General features: G+C 41.2%; 1 protein-coding gene and 2 non-coding genes across 10 annotated transcripts in view; 1 reads left to right on the top strand and 2 right to left on the bottom strand.

Annotated features, from left to right (window-relative positions):
* pde7a (phosphodiesterase 7A) overlaps positions 1 to 23,824 on the bottom strand; it is a 47,256-nt gene that overhangs the window by 21,992 nt on the left and 1,440 nt on the right. For 3 of the 8 annotated variants that reach the window (XM_057824275.1, XM_057824274.1, XM_057824276.1), the window contains exons 2-7: positions 22,782 to 22,839; positions 20,675 to 20,803; positions 20,380 to 20,583; positions 20,107 to 20,310; positions 17,992 to 20,028; positions 17,855 to 17,917 (exon numbers count right to left, since the gene is read on the bottom strand). In XM_057824275.1, coding sequence (XP_057680258.1) covers positions 17,855 to 17,917 — 63 coding nt within the window. In that variant the 5' untranslated portion in view covers positions 17,992 to 20,028; positions 20,107 to 20,310; positions 20,380 to 20,583; positions 20,675 to 20,803; positions 22,782 to 22,839. Of the gene's footprint in view, positions 1 to 11,885; positions 12,411 to 16,084; positions 16,616 to 17,854; positions 17,918 to 17,991; positions 20,029 to 20,106; positions 20,311 to 20,379; positions 20,584 to 20,674; positions 20,804 to 22,781; positions 22,840 to 23,824 lie in introns of those variants that run through there. The other 5 variants (XM_057824271.1, XM_057824277.1, XM_057824269.1 and 2 more) reach the window with 5 other exon arrangements.
* Positions 17,370 to 17,461, bottom strand: trnay-gua (transfer RNA tyrosine (anticodon GUA)). Its single transcript is given in 2 exon segments — positions 17,370 to 17,405; positions 17,425 to 17,461. It is a non-coding gene; the product is annotated as a tRNA-Tyr (tRNA).
* Positions 17,665 to 17,737, top strand: trnaa-agc (transfer RNA alanine (anticodon AGC)). Its single transcript has one exon. It is a non-coding gene; the product is annotated as a tRNA-Ala (tRNA).

The raw sequence follows: 23,824 nt of genomic DNA, 5'->3' as shown, positions 1-23,824 counted from the left end.
CCAAAAATGTCATAATTTTGAATAAATATCTGAACATTCCCACTGAACCACTTCTGCATCTTCAAGTTGATTAAATAACAAAGACTTAACATGCTCTTAAACCAGTACTTCTCAAATGGTGGGGCGCGCCCCCCCAGGGGGGCGCAGAGCGATGCCAGGGTGGCACGAGTGTGCTTTTTTTTTTTTTTTTTTTTTTTTGCCGTACTAGAATAAAGTGTACTTGCACATCCACTCCGTGGGTGGCAGTGGCGCTCTCATTTTCAAAGTGCGCGCAGTATTTTTGAAGTAAGCAAGAGCACACGGAAGAGACTCATGCAGAGCTAGACTCACGCAGCGACCCACTGTCTTCTCCGGTTCTCACGTGTCCGGCCGAGAAGTGCCGTTTTCGGCTTGGGATCGTCACGACCACCGCCCTCACCTACGGTTGTCCCTCGGCCGCCGAGAATGCGCTTTTTTCGGGCCGTTTGCCGTTTGGCTTTGACTTTAAATATAGTGGGAAATGAGGAAAGACTACTGTTTACTGAGTCTAAAAATGATTATAGGGGAGAGCCTGAAGCCAAATCAGTTAAGACGCCACTTAAAGACATTAGACCTCAATCTCATTGATAAGGCGCTTGATTGTTTTTCAGCGAAAACGTGCCGAATATTGCCAATTGTTACAATCGTCCCGCTTTGTCAGTGTTATATCAGTAAACCAGTGAGCACTGTGGTGAATCAGCGAAAATAAAAACTTTCCTTCTGTCCAAAGACACCCCCCCCCTTCTATTCAGTTTTGTTTTTTTGGGGGGTCAAATTTTTTGGCATGTTGTCCTAAAGAGTAAATGTTTCTAATCAATTTGAATTTGTTATTATTTACTGATTTTATTACATTTTATTTTTCAGTATCAAATGGTCAAAAATGTACCTTGAGTGTATTTTTACAGTTTGGATGTGACTTTTTTTTTTTGGTTTGTTTTTTACTTCAGGCAAATTGATGCACGTTAAGTCTTTCCTGTTACAAGCAAAACAATGTTACTAAAGTTATACTTTATTATAAGTTGATCTATGTTACTTTTTTTCTTTAATAGAAAAAAAGGACACAATGTTAGGCTGTGGCGTACTTATAATAGCAATATTATAGACAAATGATACTATTTACAGTGGCGGCAGAGTTGGGGGGGCGCGAAACATTTACGTCTTCCTTGGGGGGGGGCGTAACAAAATAATTGAGAAGCACTGTCTTAAACTAATAATCTCTTAAAAATTTGTTTATCTAGCAACATTCTCACCTGAAGTTTTCTGATTGACCTTCCTTTGTCCATCTAGACTCAGTTAACATTTAACGGCTAACACCAACACACTTTCCCTGTACATTATCTAAAATTTGCCAAAGTCTCCTTCACACACACACACCGATCGGACAGCGCATGCCCTCTGAGGTCATACCACCAGTCAATACAGAGCTAATATTTCACCCGTCAGCAAACAGCTCAACACTGGGTTGGGTCATCTGCAAAAAGCTGTATTTTAGTGTAAACAGGCCCCTGTGTTTACACACAGCACCATCACTTGGTGCGAACCGTATAGATTGTGTCCAAGCATGTGCCGACTACACAGTGTGTGTTTATTTAGTTGATTTTTTTTTTTTTTAAGGAACGTGACGAAGGTTCGCAGATGTCTGGGTATATACAAAACTGAACACACTAAAGGTAAAATATGGTCACATCCGAAACAACTGAGGGACGCTGTATTATACTTTCAACTATAGAGTTCATAGTGGATGTCAAAAGACTCTTTGTGCACATCCAGTACAGAATGTTGTGTGTTTTGAGGTCACGTGCTCATTTTATCCAGTGCATATTTTGAAAGGCAGGTATGCAAAACAACCTGCATCAATGCGCTGTTGTTAGGACAAGGCGGTACTATAACCATACATAAATCGTGTTAAACAAAGGTGTGGCTCCACCAAGGTAATGAGACCTGGGGTGTCAGAATGTGGCTCTTGGTGAAAGAACTTTAATTGATGTTTGAGTACGGGATGTTAAAACGAATGGGAAATACTGGCAATAATATTCGGCGGACAGCCAAAAGAAGGTCACTGTATTAAACTACTGTACCAAGACCGTATGTGTGACTGTTTGCATGTCTTTTTGCTTTGCTTGGCGTCAATACCATTCGCCCTACAGCCTCTGGCGTGGAACAAGGCGGGATTAAAATTTCTCCCCGTCTGCCGGCCAATGACCTCCTTTTACTTGCGGAGGGAGAGGGTTGGGGTCGAATGGAAAATATAATTCGCCGGACTACAGTGGAATGAGGTCATGATAAATATTGCCGCGCCCGATGCAGATCGATTTTGTGACAGCATTATAAAAAAGTCATGTAAGCCTTCCTCTGTATATTGTTCCCTTCGAGAGTTGAGATTTTTGCCTTCTCTCAGATAAATGCCTAAGATTCCAGAATATTGAATTGCCTCATTTGTGCTTGATTCTTTTAGATATGTCCTGTTTTGGTCATTTTTATTAACAAAGAATTGTCGCGTCAAAACCAAAGTTCTCACACTATTGCAAGGACTCTAAAATACATGACAAGACAACAGCATGACAGGATCAGAAATGAAATGTAAATCAAAGTAAAGAGAATACCAATTAATTGAAAAGTAAAATTTTTAGATAATGTTGGACCAGAACATAGTTTGGTTTGAAACCCCCCACAGGAAGTAGCAATCCTGAGATTGCATTCCCATCACTTACCATGCGTTGTCCTAAAGTATTAAATCTTAGAAAACACAAGGCTGGCTTTTTTCAAACTCTTTTAATGTGTGTTCTACATTTGTCGAACACCTGGCGTTGCAGACAGATGGTCTACGCTCGAAGCAGTCTTGAGAATGGACTAATCTCTTCATATCGTTTGCAGTCCACCCTTAACATAATAAGTGTGTCCATTGTCCCCATTGCAATTCCATGAAAACCTCATTTAAACGTGGCTCTGTTTCTTATCTTGTCTCAGCTTCTCCGCCTGAGGTTGCGAGACTCAGGTTTCTGAGGTCACGAACGAGGAGGAGTGGGTGTGGGAGCTTAGGTCACATGATGTTCGAAACTGACTATGCAAGTCAGCCCGGGGGCTTCTCGATTAGCAAATGACCGTTATAGTTTAACTGAGGCTAACATTACACGTGCGATGCAAACTGAAACGACCTTGCTGCACTACAGTGTCAAACTTGTTTCGGTGGTTTTGTTAAGTAGAGACCTCTACCAAGGCTAAAAATACGAGTTATGGATAAAGACCATTTCACGTTTTACGCTACACAAGCAGAGCAAATTATTACTAGATTTGCCGGACAGGCTTAACTATCTCTTCCGTTCAATCAGAAGCAGATCCGGATGAAATTTGATTTGATGCTAGTGTGTTGACCAGAAGAGATGAGAGATGTGCTAACCACCAACCAGAACACCAACTTATGGTTGAGCAATTACAAAATAGAGGTGAAGGAGTTGCATGTGAAAACATAAGCTCTTTTGGCAAAGGCCAATATCGGCAAGTTGCTCCACATCCGAATCGCTTCACGGCCTTTAAAAACAAACATCCTGTCATCACAACATTGCAAAACAATGTCTTCAGATGCTCTTTCAGTGCCGGTCGACTGTTACGGTGCCTGTTACGGAATTCTCACACTTCCTGAGTGAGGACAGGTGCTTCTCACAGTGAAGCAACAACAGACGACGACTGTGGTTGTTCCTTTGAGGGATACAGAAAACAGTAAAGCAGCTGAAGTCAGTTTCATAAGTTAAAAGCTTACGACCTCTTGCAGCAGCACATTCCAGTAACTGAGTGCTAAGCCTCGACCGAGGGTTGAGTCGGACCAGGCCGGCGCTTGTGTGTGTGTGTGTGCGTGTTACACAAAAGCCCTGGCTGGAATCAACTTGTTGCGGGAGTGTTTTACGAGATCAACTCTCAGTTTCTGAGAGGCCGCTGCTGGCTGAAGAACAGCTGAATTGGTCCCCGTGCTCGAGATAAGAAGTGACCTATCAGCAACCTTTTCTTTCCATGTTAAACGGGTGCCATAAACTGCCTTTTATGTGGGCTTTTACCAGTGTTCTATGAAGGCACCACTGTTCATTCGTGTGGGGGGAAGGGAACTGTCTACTCTGCACAAGAATTTCATTCATTTCAAACAATCATCCCCAGCCTCTAATTGCTTCCCTGGGTCAGCTTTGTCTCGGCAAGTATTTGAGGGTTAAATCCAAACATGAAAAGGTAAATAAATACAAACGTGTCCGTCAGAACTCCGGAGTCGTGTTCTCATGGCCGACTGCGCTCGACAAAAACAGAACAGTCATGTGATAAGAGGGGGGCCCCTCGCAGAGGAAAACACAACAAGAAAGAAGACCAGTGTCTTGCGTCCAAATGAAGGCAGGATGCGAGGGCTCACTCCCGTTTGTTTACTAAATACTACACGTTCCTGCTTGGTGACAAACATGGCCGCAGACTGCTGGACCAGCCGAGGAATTTTCACAGAAAACCTCCAGCCGGCAGCGCGGGGGTTAAAAAAAGAAACAGCCTTTGAGGACGCTTGTGAAACACTTGGCTCTTTCAGCATTCTTACCACATCCTGAACAGACGTCAATGCAAGAGCCCTGCACAGATGCACACGGCCTTATCGCTGCAGTTTAAATCAACAAACTATTCCCTCCTTCTTTCTCCCTCTCTCTTCCAGTGACAGCTTATCATCCATACACACTGAAACGGCTAAAGTGTGGTTGCGGAGCGAGCGCCGCTATCTGCGGCTCTTACGCACGTGCTTATCGCTCGGTGTGTCCAAACACCTCTGATCAGAAGTCAGTCTTAGGCCAGAGACTGGCATGGTTCCAATGACGATTGGGGTGATGACGATGGCGATTTGGCCAGCTATGATAGGGCAGCTAGCCCGAAGGGCGTTTTCGTTGTCCAAGCGACTGACCTCCATTATCTCTCCAATGCCTCATGACCTCCTTATCATCATTATCTATTTATTGATCTTTCTATCTGACTGTGACAAAAGTTGAAGAGGCTAGCCTGCGACATCACAGTTCATCATTTGCGCCCCTGCTATATATGTAAATTTTTAAGTGATCAGTGTTTGAAGGGTAATACAATACACAGCTGGGTCCAGTTCATTTACTGCTAGCCCAGCTGTTGTAGCATTAACATATAGTGCCTATTGCAGGATAAAGAAGACTCAAAGCCTGGAGGCCTTATAGAGGTTCAGTGTTCCAAGTCATACTGCACTCCAGCACTTGGCATGCTAAACAGGACTTCAGTCATTTCAAGAAGCCGAACGATAAAAGCCACAAAGCTGTGAGATCGCAGCGATGTGGAACCGCGAGGACACAAAGGCAGTAAAATTATCTCCTGAAATCTCTGAATGTGTGAAACGGGAGGCTCGTGACTCCTTGCAACGCACTTCTAGTCCTTTCATTCCAGTCTTCATTCGAGTAATTGACCAGCGGAACTTCAGTCAACCTCAGCTCATCAAAACAAGACTTTCAGCACTAACAGATAGATGATGAGGCCTTTTGTTATCCTCCTCCGCCGCATTTTTCCATACAAGCTGATGTAAGCATTCCCACAGAGCGACATACTTCCCCACAACTCGCTCGACTCTTTAACCCGCCTTGGCCTTGTGTTTACAAGACGGACTGTCGTCATCAGCGGAGGCAAGAAGAAGGTGGTGGTGAAGAGGGAGTGGTAGAAACAGAGGGCTTGTGTGCTAGCAGAACAAAATAGCCGAAAGAGGGGAAAAAAGACTGAAGAGTCTCGGGCCATCTGCGAGTCTGGCGGCGGGCCAAACCACTGCCCACATTGCCAAGCACATGCCCGTCAGCCCCTGTTCTGCCGTGCCAGTCCTGCTTCCACAAACAACAGGCCGGCAGAACCGCGTGTAGAAACACACAGCGGCCGCAAGGAATAAATACGGGCTGGGACGCAGGATTTGTGGATGTAGAACTGCTCTGCGACCAGACTTAATTTCTTTGTTAAACTCAAGAAAAACAAATGCACAGCATTAATTGCCTTTTGTAAGTCACACTTGTGGACTGACCATGTTCCTGCGAGGCAGTAGGTTTCAGTCAGGCTCATTGAGGTATGAATTATAACTGTAAACTTTGATCCAGCCTGACACATTATGTACAATTCAGATATATAGTTATACACATACATACATACATACACACACATATATATATATATATATATATGTATACAGTGGCAGTGTATCAAATACTTGTTCTCCCCACTGTGTATATATATATATATATATATATATATATATATATATATATATATATATATATATAGTATAAGAGATGTCCCGATCCAATATTTGGATCGGCTCGGACGCCGATTTTGGGCAAAAAAATGCGCATCGGATCGGCCGACACGGAAAAATTCCAATCTAGACTTCCGATCCAGTTTTTTGAAAGTCCGGTCCGGGTTTTACAGCTCACCAATTTACATAATCCATTCCAGTTTTTGCTTCGGTTTTCCTAAAATCCGGTCCCCATTTTGGTCCATTGACAACGACAGGCGTCTGAACATGTGGCTCTTTTCATCCTCCTGCTGTCGATTTAAATGACTAGTGAACATCCAATACATTTGAACTGGGAGGGTCGTATCAAATGGATTATCCGTCTATAGAACCTATTCACCTACGTCACAAAATGACGTGTCGCTGTATCCGGCCGCCATATTGTCCGTATTTTTTAGACCTATTCTCATTGTTTTCAATTAGTCGTGCAAGTTATAGAGCAATTCATGGAAGCCCCGGTGTTATCTGACGCTGTAAACTCATTGGATGCGTTGCATAAAAGGCGTTTTGTGGAAAAGCTTCAGTTTATCCATTCGCCAGATCCATATTTGATGCCTAAATCGATGTTTTTCGACCCGCTGTCTTCACAGTCTTTGCCTGACATCTGCTACCCTGATATTTATAACTATCTTGTCCACACAAAATCAGCCTATTCTCACGAAAGTATGAAAAACTTTAAGAGCTTGGAGGCTTATAAATACTTCGTTGCTGGTTGGGTGAAACAGGTCCTCGTCCACGAAAATTCGGCAGGAATCTATCTTGTGCTCGGGAAGGTGAGTTATGAAATTTTCAATTCAAAATCTTGTGTTCTTGCTAACATCCACTGTCAAGTCTAATGTATTTCATGTCATTTGTCAATGGAGCTAGGGCTTTTAATGTTTATATGGTTTAGCGATAGCACTCTTACTACATACATATATAATATGTAATAAATATGAAGTGCGATAGCACTACTCCAGATTGTCCCTAGTTGAATTTATTTTTTGGCTTTTGACCTCAATAGTGAAATTGTAAATTAATTGTATGACAACTGTCTTATTATCCCCTTATAATTATATATTTTCAGGTAGTTCATTCACAACGTCTGAGTGTATGTTGTCGGCGATTAGCCTAGCAATGATCTTAATTGTGGTTGTCAGCCCAAAACCCTCTAAATATATATTAAATGCATATTACCAGATATAAAATGACTACTACATAATCTGTGGTAGTCGTTTGGAGCCCAGTTTTCTCGTCGAATTGCAGCAGTCCATCTCGCTCTCCTCTCCGGGTCTCTCGGAATACGGTAAAACTTCAAGTCTCTCCGTCTATCTTCTGTTTTTGCAACCGACCGCCACACACGATTTCACCATTTTGATTATTAATGTTAACGAGCAGAAAAACACGCCATAATAGGAGGAATTTACGAAGCGCTAATGCATTAACATGACGAGTAGACAGACAACATGGCGCGGGGGCGTGGCTATGACGTCACGTGAGTAGGGTCTATTGCGGTCAATGACAGCCAATAAGTTAAGAACAAGTTCACTCTGCTAATTGCCTTTTGTAAGTCAAACCGGAGGTCTGAGTTTTCCTACAAGGCGGTTCTTTAAACACGGTCACTAACATGATTTGTAACTGTAAACCTAGTTCCAATTTACCACTGTACGTACAGTTCTGATACTTTTAACCCGTTATAGTGCTTCAGTTCATGGATATCATAAGCCAAGCTCAAGACTCCAGAGCACAAAGGGCCAAACAACACTGAGGCCTGTTGATAGCCCTCACTATACACTTAAAGATGGTCCCTCTGTGACAGCGGGCGAGCTTCAAAGCGGACACACATGGGTGCGTATGTAGGGCAGGGTCGTGCACAAAGCACTAATAGGGCAAAGAGGGTGCTCCAGGGGTCAGGTGGTGACTGCATGCTTCATAAATATTTCCAACAGCATAACGCAAGGTTTGCAGAAGACTCTGCTCTTGAGTAAGCGAAAGGAAAAGAGCTGTACTGCAAAAAGAAAACCGATGAGAAATATAAACATTGGTCTGTAACTAAAAGACTGGAAAAGACTTGTGGACAAAGCATGGTGTCAAAGTTTGATGATCATTTGGAGTGACTTTTTTTTTTAAATAATTGAAACTAAACATGAGGTTAAGTCCCAAATCGGAACCAGGTGTCTCTGACTGACAGGCGACAGAAGCGTTTACCATCATTTTCCAAAAAGAGGATGTAAAATGTTTCTTATTTTTGTTCTGCAACCACACAAAACATGCAGGCCTATTAGAGGCACACTTCCACGAGTGACAAAGTAGGAAGTTCAAGCGTGACTTATGTTGTTTCTGCCAATGTGTCAAAGGGATGTTGACATAAATAACAGCGCGGTGGCGTCGGCGTGTTCCCGCTGACAGATGTAGCAAAATGCCAAAACGATGCCTTTATCTATGACTAACACGCACACGTTGAGGGGAAAAATGGTCTGTGGTTAAAAAGCCACAAAAAAAGATAAGAAAACATGAGAGCTTTGCAGGGGTTTGTATTGGGCCTCAACAAACAGCAACCACCTGCACGATTCCTATGGACCTATTTGGTAAACGTTGCTTTTTAAGGCCTCAGGAATTAATACAACTATTTGGTGCTAGGAGGAGGCTATGCAATGAGCACAACGAGTTTGTTTACCTGTGATAGTTGTCTGGGATGGGGGGCCCAAACAGTGAGGATTAGTGCAACTGTTTGAGGGCTAGATACAAAATGAGTGTGAAAAAGTGAAGAGCACGATCATTTGGGATGTAACAACACAATGAGTTGAGAAAAAAATAGTATATGTCCAGCTGAAGCTGTTGAGGATTTGAGACTGAGTGAAATGAGGCACTAGGTGCTACTTTTGAAGGCATCAGCAAAATGCTGAAAAAATGGGTGGCTACATAATGAGTGGAATTGTGGGTGGGTTCTAAAAAAATAAGCACAACCTTTTCATTGGTGGCTAAACAGTGCAAAAAAAAAAAAAAAAAAAAAAAAAAAAAAAAAAGGTAAATGCTATTGGTGGCCCCAAAGCCCAAAGATATTGGTGGTGGCCACACAATGAGTGCAAAATGTGAGGATAAACAATGAGTGGATGTTTACCTGCTAGACCTATCTGGCATCATGGGCCGAAAAGACTTAAATGCAGGGTTTTAATTAAGGCTTCTGGAATTAATACATCAATTTGAGAGGGTGGCTATACAATGAGCATAAAAGGTATGAGGATACACAATGAGTGGGGTAGGGAAAGCATGTTTACCTGTTGGTTAGCAGCAGTCTGGATTTTGCTTTGTTTTAAAGGCCTCGCAGAAGAGCGCAGCCATTTGGAAGGTGACAACACAATGAGTTGGGAAAAAATAGTCTATATCCAGCTGAAGCTGTTGAGGATTTGGGGCACTAGGTGCTGCTTTTGAAGGCATCAGGAAAATGCTGAAAAATTTGGTGGCTACATAATGAGTGAAATTGTGGGTGGATTCTAAAAGAATACGCACAACCTTTTCAGGGGTAACTAAGCAATTGCGGGGGAAAAAACAAACCAATTAGCTAAATGGCATTGGTGGCCCCAAAGCCCAAAGATATGGGTGGTGGCTACCCAATGAGTGCAAAATGTTAAGGTAAACAATGAGTGGCTGTCTACCTGCTAGAACTATCTGGCATCCTAGGCTGTAAAGAGTTAAATGCAAGGTTTTAATTAAATCTTCTGGAATTAATACATCAATTTGACAGGGTGACTACACAATGAGCATAAAAGGTATGAGGCAACACAATGAGCAGGGCTGGGAAAAGCATGTTTACCTGTTGGTTACCAGCAGTCTGGATTCTGCTTTGTTTTAAAGGCCTCGCAGAAAAGCGCAGCCATTTGGAAGGTGACAACACAATGAGTTGGGAAAAAATAGTCTATATCCAGCTGAAGCTGTTGAGGATTTGGGGCACTAGGTGCTGCTTTTGAAGGCATCAGGAAAATGCTGAAAAATTTAGTGGCTACATAATGAGTGAAATTGTGGGTGGATTCTAAAATAATACGCACAACCTTTTCAGGGGTAACTAAGCAATTGCAGGGGGAAAAACAAACCAATTAGCTAAATGGTATTGGTGGCCCCAAAGCCCAAAGATATGGGTGGTGGCCACACAATGAGTGCAAAATGTGAGAGTAAACAATGAGTGGATGTCTATCTGCTAGAACTATCTGGCATCACAGGCTGTAAAGAGTTAAATGCAAGGTTTTAATTAAATCTTCTGGAATTAATACATCAATTTGACAGGGTGGCTACACAATGAGCATAACAGGTATGAGGCTACACAATGAGCGGGGTTGGGAAAAGCATGTTTACCTGTTGGTTACCAGCTGTCTGGATTCTGCTTTTTTTATTATTATTATTATTATTAGAGGCCTCGCAAAACAGCACGGCCATTTGGGAGGTGACAACACAATGAGTAGGGAAAAATAAGTCTATGTCCAGCTGAAGCTTTTGAGGGTTTGGGGCTGAGCGAAATGAGGCACTAGGTGCTACTTTTGAAGGCCTCAGGAAAATGCTGAAAAAACTGGGTGGCTACATAATGAGTGAAATTGTGGGTGGTTTCTAAAACAATACACACAACCTTTTCAGTGGTGGCTAAACAATGCAAAAAAGAAAAAACAATTAACCAAATGGTACTGGTGGCCCCAAAGTCCAAAGATATGGGTGGTGGCCACACAATGAGTGCAAAATGTGAGAGTAAACAATGAGTGGATGTCTACCTGCTAGAACTATCTGGCATCACAGGCCGAAAAGAGCTATATGCAGGGTTTTAATTAGAGCTTCTGGAATTAATACATCAATTTGAGAGGGTGGCTACACAATGAGCATAAAAGGTATGAGGCTACACAATGAGTAAGGTTGGGAAAATCATGTTTATTAGTTTGTTACCAGCTGTCTGGATTTTGCTTTTTCTTTTAAAGGTCTCACAAAAGAGTGCAGCCGTTTGGGAGGTGACAACACAATTAGATGGGGAAAAAATAGTCCCAGCTGAAGCTGTTGAGGGTTTGGGGCTGAGCGAAATGAGGCACTAGGTGCTACTTTTGAAGGCCTCAGGAAAATTCTGCAAAATTGGGTGGCTACATAATGAGTGATTTTGTGGGTGGGCACAACCTTTTCAGTGGTGGCTAAACAATGCAAAACCGGAAGAAAAAAAAAAGGGGGAAAAATTAGCTAAATGGTATTGGTGGCCCCAAAGCCCAAAGATTTGGGTGGTGGCCACACAATGAGTGCAAAATGCGAGGGTAAACAATAAGTGGATGTCTACCTGCTAGAACTATCTGCCATCACGGGCTGAAAAGAGCTATATGCAGGGTTTTATTTAGAGCTTCTGGAATTAATACATCAATTTGAGAGGGTGGCTACACAATGAGCATATAAGGGATGAGGCTATACAATGAGTGGGGTTGGGAAAATCATGTTTACCTGTTGGTTACCAGCCGTCTGGATTCTGCTTTTTAAAGGCCTCACAAAAGAGCGTTGCCATTTGGGGGGTGGCTATACAATGAGTTTAATGGAGTCTGAATTGGAGAAAAGCTTAAGTATTTACCTGCGAAAGCTGCCTTGGATCTGGAGCCCCAAAGAGCGACGAGCTGGAGCTGAAACTGATGGCTCCCCTGCGGCTCAGGACGTGCTTCGGAACCGGCCTGTCCAGAGGCAACACCGGTAGCTGATAGCATACTTCCATTGAATAGTCAGGGAGATAACAAAGAAATACTTGGAAAATAGAGCAACACAAAACAATGTCAATATTCTGATCTGCAATTCCAGTTGAAAGCGTTTGTGTTCATTGTGGGCCACTGAGGCACAACTTCCGATGAGGGCAAAAACACCGTTTGAGTTCCTTTGGTGTCATTGTCATGCCAATAAAGCGAAACTACGACAAACTCAACTCTCATGGAGATTCTTTCCTCCTTGTTCTGCTCAAATCCAGGCCCGAAAACCCACCAGACAATGAGACCTTCTTGCCATTTTCGGGGTCTTTATGAAGACGCTTCCTCATTTTTTGTCCCCCCCTTTTTTTCTTTCTCTCTCCTTCTCAAAGCAGAAGTGAACGTCCGTTGCTTTTGTGGCCCTGCATGTTCACAAAAACAACGAAAAAACAAAAATGGAGATTTGCCGTCTCAAATCGACATATCGCTGCCGAGGGTGAGCCCAACTCCGGGGGGTAAGACCTCGACGAGCCGCCACGGCGTGGTGGAGCTGTTGCTTCGGAGAGGGGTGTTCTCCTTATTGTCCTTACTGTCTTTACCCCCCTTCCTCGCGCGTTCGTTCTTGTCCCAAGTATTTCCAAAACGTTTCTTTTTTTCCCCCGTCTTCCGACCACAAAAGTGGCCGCCACTCGGAAGAGGAAGAGAAAGGGGAACCCCGACGTTTTCGTTCCTAGCTTGTCCGCCGCGTTCCCGGTGGCCTGTCGAGAAGCATCACGACTTTCGATACATAAATTATTCTCCTTTTGAATGCTAAAACACAAACTACACCAGTTTATTTTGCTCTAAAGACTCCCAAAACGATACTAAACGGTCTTGCGGTTGCCGTTTCTTTCGAGAGCGACACCACCTGCCAGAGATGGTGCTGTTGTGGGGGAGCCGCACACAAAAAAGAAAAACGACCAATAGGAAATCGGCGTCACATGTAAGCGCCGCGCTGATAGGCTGCTAAGACCTGTTAAGAATGAAGGCCGCGTTCCTATTGGCTCCATTCCCAAGACCTCTTCCGAGTGGTGGTTTTCTCAAGGGTATTCCTCCACACAACGGGGCTTGCCCTGCAGCGGTCTCCACAAACACACGCGCACACACACCATTGCCAGTGATTACCTTCCTCTCATGACTCATACTACTCAGGAGCTCAGCAGTAGTGACTCAAGATATTGCAAATGCAAAGGCACACTCAGCAAATGTGTGTTTATTTGGCATCCAAACATACTATTGATTTGGATGTGTGTGTCTGTATGTGTTGGATAAAGTACAGTTGGATACACACAGTGGGTGAGTGGATTACCCCCCAAATAAACACAAAGGATTCATTTATTGACTGCCATTGTGACGGTACTAGACGTCCAATACACCCGTTATTCATGAATTCTTTTTTTTACGAACTACCAAAACAAATACTCTGAACGAGGGCGCAGGTTTGCATAGGGACGGTAGGGACATAACACTACCAACTTTTCAGGATGCTCAAATTGTCCCCACCAACCTTTAAGCAACCTTATATGCATTATATAATGAGTTCAACTATGCAGGTAATTGCGATTGTCTTTCTTTATATTGTAAGGATAGAATTGACCTTACCATTGTTAAGTGAATTATTTTCATTATGTTCAAACTTACATTTACCTTTTCCCTTGCTGAATGTGCTGGCCCATTTTTCCCCCTCAAACAAATGTTTAATTGGCAGATGACTTGACCCGCCCCCGACACACACACACGCGCTCACACTCCCTGACATACATTTCAACAACATACCGCCTCCTCCGCCCCCTTCGAAGACGAGGTATATTACAAGGTTTTTCTGCCAGCAACAGCCACTGTAAGTAATTTAAAAAGATGCCAATGTTGTGGAGGTAGGAAACACACCACTCATTTTGCAACTGAAAGTCTGACCTGCAACAGACTTAGCATAACATTAAACTGTGTGAACTTGCTAACCTGCAAAACTCGAGTACGAAGCTGGTTAGAGAGAAGTGTCCTTCTTTTTGTGTTTTCTACTGTTAACGTTAATTAGACCGTGAGAAATGTAGTGAACTCTGCTGGAAACAATAGAACCAGAAAATTGTGAGCAAGAAGTTGCTTAGAGAGAGATGGGTGCTGCATTACCTCATATGTTGCTCACACAACCCAACATACACACAACATTATCATAATTAAATATGTACATAAAAAATTTAAAACATTTTTTGGGGTTGCCGGGAGCTACACACACTAACGTTGCGATCGACTGGTCGATCGTGATCGACCTAATGAGCACCCCTGATTTAGCATATCAATCATATAGGTTCATATTCATGAGAAATGTAATCCTTACCCCCGTTCATCCAGTATGTTTGGTCTTATTAATGTCCCATCCGGAACAAAATATTATGGGTTATGCTGTTATATCGTCCCTGCCAATGTTGAGACCAAACCTATGCCCTTGTCAGTGAACATAAGTGGAGTTTGACTTTTGTGGCGTGGGGGCAAAATATGTTGATGACCACGAAAAGCGGTGTCAGCTATAAAATTAAGTTACAAGATATATGCTCAGTTAATAGCTTAGCCCATGCTCGTAACTGCAGGCGTCCCAGCTATGTGAGTGTGCACGTTTTTCTGTCCAGAAGTTGACGCCGATTTTTGCGTTCCGCGGAGATATTCAATTTAACGCTAAGTTTTTCCAGTCACTCATACACTTGCGAAGTAAATCCTCACTGTGGTGTTTGAAAATGGCGACAGGCAAAACAGGAGATGGCCTTCTTTTTGACTGATTATTCCAGTCAGGTGGCGACAGGCAAAACAGGAGATGGCCTTCTTTTTGACTGATTATTCCAGTCAGGTATATTTACAATCATACATTGAAAATGAGCGTTTTTTTTGTTTGCCATAATTTTTTAGGGGGATTCAAAATCATGCTGCTTAGGACAGTTATGCTTTTGGCCAAGGACGTCATCCATTGAATATGGGACGCCAAGTTGTGGCTCTGTTGTACAATTAGCATCTTTAGTGGGACAAACTGAAACTCTGCTTATCATTTTGGCAGTGGTCTCCGGCGTTTCATGGTCCACATCTTCAAGCTTATGTTTGAAAATAAAAAACATATATTCATCTTGTTTCTTCTGTCCTCTGGTGGTTTTGGCTAAGCAAAGCAAATGACAGTCTCTAAGGTGCTAGTCACATGATCTGTTCGAAAATTAATTTTGAACCATTATATTAAAAAAAGATGTTCATTTCATTCATTTTTGTTGTTTGTTGTATCGCTTTACAACTTTTACAGACATTTTACCGGCAAAGTCTTAATTTTAAATTCATATATTGGAAAGTCATTTACATGGAATGACATTTTCGGCCACGTATGTCTGTGAATACAACAGTACAGGGTTCACTTCACTCCAACCTTAAATAAAAATGTATCGTCTGGTGACCCAGTCACGATTCTGTATCATTAGTGGTTGCTATCGCTGATGGTAGTATCGTAGTATCGCTGAGAACATAGAGGCTAATAAGGTAGCTATCATATGACAACAATGCGAGCTGATGTTTTTATTAAGAATGTGTTACTGTTCAGTCTGACTTTACGGTCTACCCCTAACGAGCACGCTAATGCTCAGCCTTCATGTCTGAAAGCAGCTTGCCAGGAACGATCGAGCACATGGCCCAATGTCTGAAAAGACACATTAAATGAACATTGCTCATATTGGACATTGATGTTGCGTTATTCATGTGTAATGATGCTTTTGAGTATCATTTTAGCATCGGATTAATGTTAAAATTGGCTAGATTACAATTTCCGGGTGCCTCTGAAGGATGGTGCAGGATTGCTTTGAGAGATCTTAACAATCTTGAATTACAATATTTGCTCAATATTGAAACCAGAGTACACACATACAGATAATTTCCAGATCAAGGTCACCTCAGGCCTGACAATGGTGAAAGTTGAAGTATTTTTTCCCGGCCGGGATATGTCATTACGACATCTCAAGTCCATTTCCAGAAAGTAAAATTAATTAAAGCAAATGCACCACCGCCAAGTAAGGCTAGGGAGCTTTTTGAGTACCTGCTGATTTCCCTCGAGGGGTGCGAAGGAAGAATCCCAAGAGGTTTCGCAACGGTAATTGATTCGGTCGGTATTCGCGACGATGCGAGAGTCATTCAACTTTGCCGAGTTGCCGTTCTGTACCGTTGGCCGAACATCTAACGGATTACTATAAAAGAAAATCAAGATTATTATACCTGAAGCTAGTTGACAACAAATGGTGAGACATTTTTTGCAATTTGACTTGAGTTTTTGGTAAAGAGGCTCATAGTAACGATTAATCTCAAATAAAAGCACTTTGAAACTTGACGAAAATTTACAGAATTTAGCTTTGAATATGTGAAATTTGTCTAGCAGTATAAAAAGACCATGATTTTGCTGATTACTGTATCTTGCCAATATGTAATATTTTTATTGTTAATCTGAATGAAAAGGACAATCACCAATAAAATGAGTTAATGTTTCCTCAGCAACCTTGCAAAATGTACATTTAATTTCTACTACAGCAAAGTTTGAATGATCTAAATAAATTAGATGGATATATGTTTGCGTATTAACAGCCATTGTCGACGAGAAACGTCCAATCCAATTCATCACCTGGGCTTGTTACGCCATCTGGTGGCAAAATACAGCTTGGATCAAATTCTGGAATCAGATGAGTAAATTAATCATTAAAACGCGGATGGTAAATACATTAAAGTATCAATTATTCAATTTAAAATATATATACATAATCAATACGTAATTATAAGATCTATGTTTAAAATGTTAATTCATTTAAATATAGACCATAATCTGATTTCACAATGTTTTTGCTTTCTTTACCACTAGATGGCACTACCTCACCGTTTTTCTCAGCCAAACTCAGTTTTACGATGCTAAAATACAGATGAAACCGTAAATCCTAAAATATGGAAGCATCACTATGTGTTTTGAATTTGCAGATTCAAGTTGCAAATGTTATATTTACGTGCATATACACTACATAGATTTAGTAGAATATAGACATAACACTCCAACATCATGTTGCCACGAGAAAATGTGATTGCTGTACACGAGAGGCTACATTTAATTTCGGCTCATGATGTGACTTCCATGCACTTATGTAAATAGCACTTACGTGAGCAGCTTTCACTCGGATAAACACATTACGGCTCACTCATTACATATCTGTCATTAGTACATAATGGATACGATGTTCTGAATGCGCTATGATCAGTAATCAGAAATTTTGACAAAAATCTGATTTTATAAGAATGCACAGTGTCTAGCACTTGGGCATTTATTACAAATCATGCAAAATGATTCCTTCGAGCCGGATTTGAACCAGCGACCTAAGGATATCAGTGTCAGAAAGACCTCTACAGTCCTCCGCTCTACCAACTGAGCTATCGAAGGAGCTAAACACCTAGCTAACATTTATATATTTTGGAGATCGTAACACACAGTCATGGACACCCTGTCAATAAAACATTACTTCAGTGGCATTGTAAGATTAGCTATAAGAAGACAATAATAAGTAACAATAAGTAAAAATCTTTACTGCTGCACAGTGTATTCTGACGATGATGTAGGGGCAACACTCCACAAGCATGGGGCACGGGGAATTAGCTCAGATGGTAGAGCGCTCGCTTAGCATGCGAGAGGTAGCGGGATCGATGCCCGCATTCTCCATTATTTCTTTTCATTCAATATACATATACACATGTATTTTGAATTTATTACAGCTTCGTAAGCTAGTTTAACATTTCACTAGTCCATCATAACAGTTACCACTATTTTGATACTCACCGCAGGTAGAGAGCTGTCTTCCGTCTGCACGCTGAGACCAAGATGGGTAACGTGGCTCTGCATCTGTAGTTCAAAACAGGATGTCTTTTTAAGTATATTTGGTATACACAGTAATAACTGTAATACATGCACATCACCTGAATACTTAAAGAGTTTGGCTGGACACATTAGCTTCTGTGCCAGTTGTGATGCAGACAGATGTGTCCCACGAGCCAACAGGGCCTTCACAGTGGCAGCCAGCTGTGGCAGCAGGTGGAGCAGCAGAGGCAGCAGTAGTGGGGACATGTGCTGGAGCTTGAGCTGAAGCCTATCTCTTCACAATATACACACAATATAGCATTGATGATAATAAATAAAATGACGGTACTGTGATCAATGTACTTACTGTATTCAGCGGGGGAGAATCTCCGTAAAGCAAAGGTTTAAATAAACGCATTATGATCGCCTATGTTAGCTAAACCGTTTGGTGCTCTGAACCAAACGGAGATGTACGTTATAGATATGAGATTCAGTATTTCTACTGAACGAGTATAACAGTACGCATTACACATTTATCTGTTAACAGAGAAAAATATTTTTTAACTTACCGTTAACTAAAGCAGTTATGACAATTTGCGATGAAGCGATGACACAATGGCCAAAAAATAAGCCCATCAGCTCAGGCCGCGATTGGCTCAACAGAAACCATGAGGCCTGCGCTGATAGGTCAGTTGGCTTACTTTTTGGGCTTACTTTACCATCAGGTCTGCGTTGATTGGCTTACTTTGCGCTAACAGCAGAGTGCAGCAGCTAACAGATGAGGTCTGCACTGATAGGTCAGTTGGCTTCCTTTTTGGGCTTCCTTTTGCGCAGCTCTGCGCTGATTGGCTTATTTTTGCCCTTATTTTGGGCTTACTTTGCTCGACCAGCAGAGTGCAGCAGAGCGAGAGGTAGGAGGATCGATGCCCACATTCTCCATTCTTTTTTTCATGTCAATATACGTATACACATGTATTTGTGAATTTCTTACTGCTTCGAAAGCTACTTTTAAATTTCAATAGTCCAACAAGACACTAACCACTAACTTAATAATCAAAAATTAAGTGAAACTTCAAGACCAAAGCCGTATAAAGAGTCGCAACACTCCCATAGGGATCCATTATACGATTTTACTTCCGGGTTTTCCGGGAAGTGGAGCCTCGGGTAGTTCCAAACATGGCTTCTACGAGGACGGACTGCATTCATACAAATGGCTGGTATCGCCCTCATGGAAGAGTACTAAGTCAATTCATGACAACCTGTATTCTTTTCACCAAAATGTTTGACACTATTATATTTTAGAAATCTGTATATAGATTGAAAAGTGATGTCAACAAACAATAAACACAAATTTATAATAAAAAACTAATTTAATGTTGTTTTTTTTAGGCCACATTTTCATGATCTATTTCTGCTGGTGACTGCTGCTGGTGCCTGCTGGCTGTGGGCACGTAGCCCATTTTCAAATAGCAAAAAACATTAAAAAAAGCCTTTTATTTCATGTTTTGACGGCTGACCATTGCCATCCATTTTTTCTGCTGCTCTTGTTCTTTGGGGAAACCATTTTGCACAACCAACCATCGCAGGCCACTGATCTATAAAATGTTAGGTGTAAACAATGAACCACAACACCAATTTCACCAATTGTTCAAAAAAAAATTAAGTTATTGTTATACATTACACCATGTTACAGAAAATATTACAACTTCGTTCTTGTCTTGTAATCATTTTGTTTGTGTTGCTTGGGTCCAAACTAAATGAAAAATGCCTCTAAAAAGGTACATGTTTGGTTTTGCTAAAATCAGAGGCTATATTCAAAATTTGACTTAAGCGGAAAATATTTGCTAAACGTGATTTCTTTGCATTTCAGGTCAAACAGTCTATAAAATAAGGAATATGTACACACACATACCAGAGTGTCGCGACTCTCTTTCTACGGCTCTGTTCAACACCTTACCTTTTAAAGCGTAAAGATTCTATAACAAAGCTTGCTTTGTTGTTGCTTCAACCTTTAAAACAACATCGGTTCGTAAATGTTCACACAATCAGGTTTTGACTCACCTATACGCTGAGTATGTCGTACATAGCACAAAAAATTGCCGCGATCACCATCTCCTGGTCATCTCCCTCCTCAAAAAATTCCACAGCAGCTCTACCTGTAAAACATAGAACACTAAGCACCAAGTAAATGTCACAATCACACCTGCACACGTCGACCTGCACCTGATGCTCACCACAGGTAAAGAGCGGTCTTCGGGCTGCGCGGTGAAACGGAGATGGGTAACGTGGCTCTACAGCTGTTGTTCAAAACAGGACACCTTTTATGCCTGGAAGAGGGCCATGTTGGCGTTGGGCCTGGCCTTTGCCTCTTCAGGTAGGTGATGAGAGTCTTGAGCCTCCTTGCTTGGGTCTTCATACACCTCCTTCATGGACCTGCCCTTGAAGTCACCAAACTCAACCATCAAACATCCAGTGTCCCTAGTCCTCTGGGCCCCCAGCAGCATTACCTGTTTTTTTTGTGGTACAACTCCACAGCCTCCTCCACCTCCCTGATCTGAGAGGTGTAGCTGAGGAAGAGGTGCTTACTGGCTGACAGCGGGTTGACACTCTCCTCTTCCTCCATAATGCAGCACACCTGATACACTGCATACCCCACTGAGTTCTCCAGCAGCCACCGGAACCTCTGGCCCTGGTGTTTACCAAACTGGATCCTGCAGTGAGCCAGAACCAGGAACTGGTCACCAGGATCCCCTCCATTCAGTCTCACAGAGGCAGTGGCCTCAGACAGAACCTCCTCCTTACCCCTCCATTCAGTCTCACAGAGGCAGTGGCCTCAGACAGAACCTCCTCCTTACACCTGGCTCTGGCTCTCCCTGCCACCGCAACCTCACTGCTGTTTGCCTCCTCAGTCGGCCCCATGAGGAGTTGACCCTGAGGAGTTTGGCGCAAAACAGGGTATGCATACATATACCGGAAGGAAACAACTATAAATATTTATATTCTTTGAAATCATAAATCAAAACACTTAATTTATATTTCTCTTTTTATACTCAGCAGTCAGAATTTACAAAAAGGCAACATTTTACCCAAACTGGCTTGACAGTAGCAGGCCCAAACCACAACCACCTTGTTTTAGGAAGAATTGGACCTTATTTCGTATACATATGGCGGAAAACACTCAGGTGACTTCAAGTTCCGCTCTGAGACTCGCAATTTGGCCAACTTTCAAAATTGTCCGATATGCATGTGTGATACATCATTGGAAAGCTTAAAATATCCATTTTCTGGGGGAATTAAAGGTGGTGAGAGCACACGAGAGCAGAATTAAAGACGCCATGACTTTAACGAGATATCACATACTTCCTTGGTTTCGATCCAAAATCTCCATGCAGCATGTATCACTGAGTGTCAAGACACAGCTGGGAATGGCCACAGATGGATTTTGGAGGGGATTTTATGGGTGAAACATGGTAATATAACAAGGGTCGCGATGCAAAAATCGCAGACATCAAGGAGTTGGGGAGATTTTCTTTTTATATATTTACCCTTTTAAACATTTTTTTTTTTTCAATTTTTCTTTGTTTGGATCCATTATTTATCATCTAACATATCGGAGAAAATGCGACAGAAACAAAAAAAAAAAAATACAATTAAGTGGTAGTTATGAGGATGACATCCGTGACTTTTTTACAGATACCATTTTTTTTATTGACGTAATTTGTTTAAACGTTTTATATATATATATATATGCGACTGAATAATTTTTTAAAGTGGTCTTTTTTTTAAACAAAATATTTGACATCAATTAATAATTCTAAGCTAAAAATGACAGGCATTTAAATAATAAATTTGAATAATTACCTTTTATGGCTTGGCTGAAACAAAAGCGGTTGCGCGACGTCTGGAAACGGGGGTTTCCAGGGTAAAAATGATAAATTAAAAATAGTTCTGGGGCTTAATACGCCATGAATCTGCTATGGCAGCATATAGACATATTGTCTATATCAAACACAACGGTTCTTTTGGCTTAAAATACAGCAGTTTCTTTTAAAGAGGAGTGCAAGAGCAGAAACTTTTTTCAGTGTTGTCTGTGTTTTCCGCCATATATATATATATATATATATATATATATATATATAAACATACATATAGTTAGTATGAATTCATAACGTAATAACGTCGAGTTAATAAAAATGGCACTTGGTTGTATAATACCATTTTTTTTTTTTTGTTCTTTATTTTGGCGTTGGGGTATATGGTCTCATAGAGTTATGGGATGCACACAATATAGCTTTGATGATAAATAATAAAATGACGATACTGTGAATAATGTACTGTATTCAGCGGGGCGGAATCTCCTAAAGCAAGGGTTTGAATCAACGCATTATGATAGCTTATGTTAGCTGAACCGTTTGACGCTCTGAACCAAACGGAGATGTACGTTATACATATGATGAGACTCGATATTTTTAATGAACGAGTTCATTAATGTGTATAACAGTACGCATTAAATATTTATCTGTTAAAAGAGAAAAATATTTTCGAACTTACCGTGTGCTAAAACAATTCTGTCAACTTGCTATGAAGCTACGACACAAAGGCCGATAAATAAACCCACCAGCTCAGGCCGCGATTGGCTCAACAGAGACCATGAGGTCTGCGCTGATTGGCTTACTTTTTGGGCTTAGTTTACTCTACCAGCAGAGTGCAGCAGGTGCAAGCGAGAGCTAGCGGGACCGATGCCCGCATTCTCCATTTAAAAAAAAAAAAATTTCTTAAAGTTAATTAAATATAGGTATACACATGAATTTTTGAAAATCTTACTGCTTCAAGAAGTACTTTTAAATTTCACTAGTCCAACGAAACACTAACCACTACATGATCGAAAAGTGAAACGTCAACACCTTACTTTTTTAATGTGTTGAAAGACTCTCCAACAAAGCTTGCTTTGTTGTTGTTGCATCCACCTTTAAAACAACATTTATTTGTAAATGTTCTCATGACTCACTCACCTATACGCTGAGTATGTCGTACATAACACAAAAACTGTTAAAAGTTACTTTAAAACGGAGAACTACAGTATCTGAAACGAGCAGAAGAACCCCTACCCACCAACGTTAGGTCGCTGGCGAAGCTAACGCTAGGAATGCTAAATGACGTACCCCACGCTACACGTCACTTCCTCGCGTTAAAATTCATGACGTTAGCAACTGTTGCTAAGGGGGGACACAGCACCGTTTGTCCTTAATAGTAAATGAATGGAAACAGTGTGCAAAGGAGATGTTTACAGAGCTAAACCTACCAATTCTGTCCGAAAATGATGTCCCAGGTGTTATGAATTGGTAAAGATGTGTAAGAACATACAGATAAATGTTCAGTCATAGGCTTCATAACCTATTGACATGACACGGGAAACGGGGCCGATTCGCAGTTGGGCCTATTTTAAAAAACTTCAAATTCAAATATTTTCAAAACCAAAGCTGCTACCGACCTAAAACCAAAACAGACACCTACCTTATCCATATAATAGTCTCCATGAGCAGCGGCATCAAAAAGTTCAAAGTCGTGCCCTTATAAAATCCCGATTAATTTTTATATAAGTATAACACAACTTAAAATGGTTGTAAAAGTCTTAGATTTTACATTAGATGCACCAAAATCACCAAATGCAAAGATAATCACCTATATTTTAAGGATCAATAGCAATATTTAACATATCAAATAAGTTTTTGACTAAAAACCGGCACTTAATTTTTTTATTTTTTTTTTAAATTTACTGCAAGTTTTCAACAGCTAATAAATCACTCAATTTAACATCAGAAACTTAATACTTAAGGAAAACATGAAGAATCAATTATAAATAATATGTAAATAGATTACTAATGAATTCTATATACAATCACAACTTATTATAGAATAGAATAGCCCTTTATAATCATTATACACTATATA

The sequence above is a fragment of the Corythoichthys intestinalis genome, chromosome 20 (genome assembly GCF_030265065.1).
Source record: "Corythoichthys intestinalis isolate RoL2023-P3 chromosome 20, ASM3026506v1, whole genome shotgun sequence".
NCBI classification, from domain to species: Eukaryota; Metazoa; Chordata; class Actinopteri; order Syngnathiformes; family Syngnathidae; genus Corythoichthys; species Corythoichthys intestinalis.
This window is presented reverse-complemented; position numbering and strand designations above follow the sequence as displayed.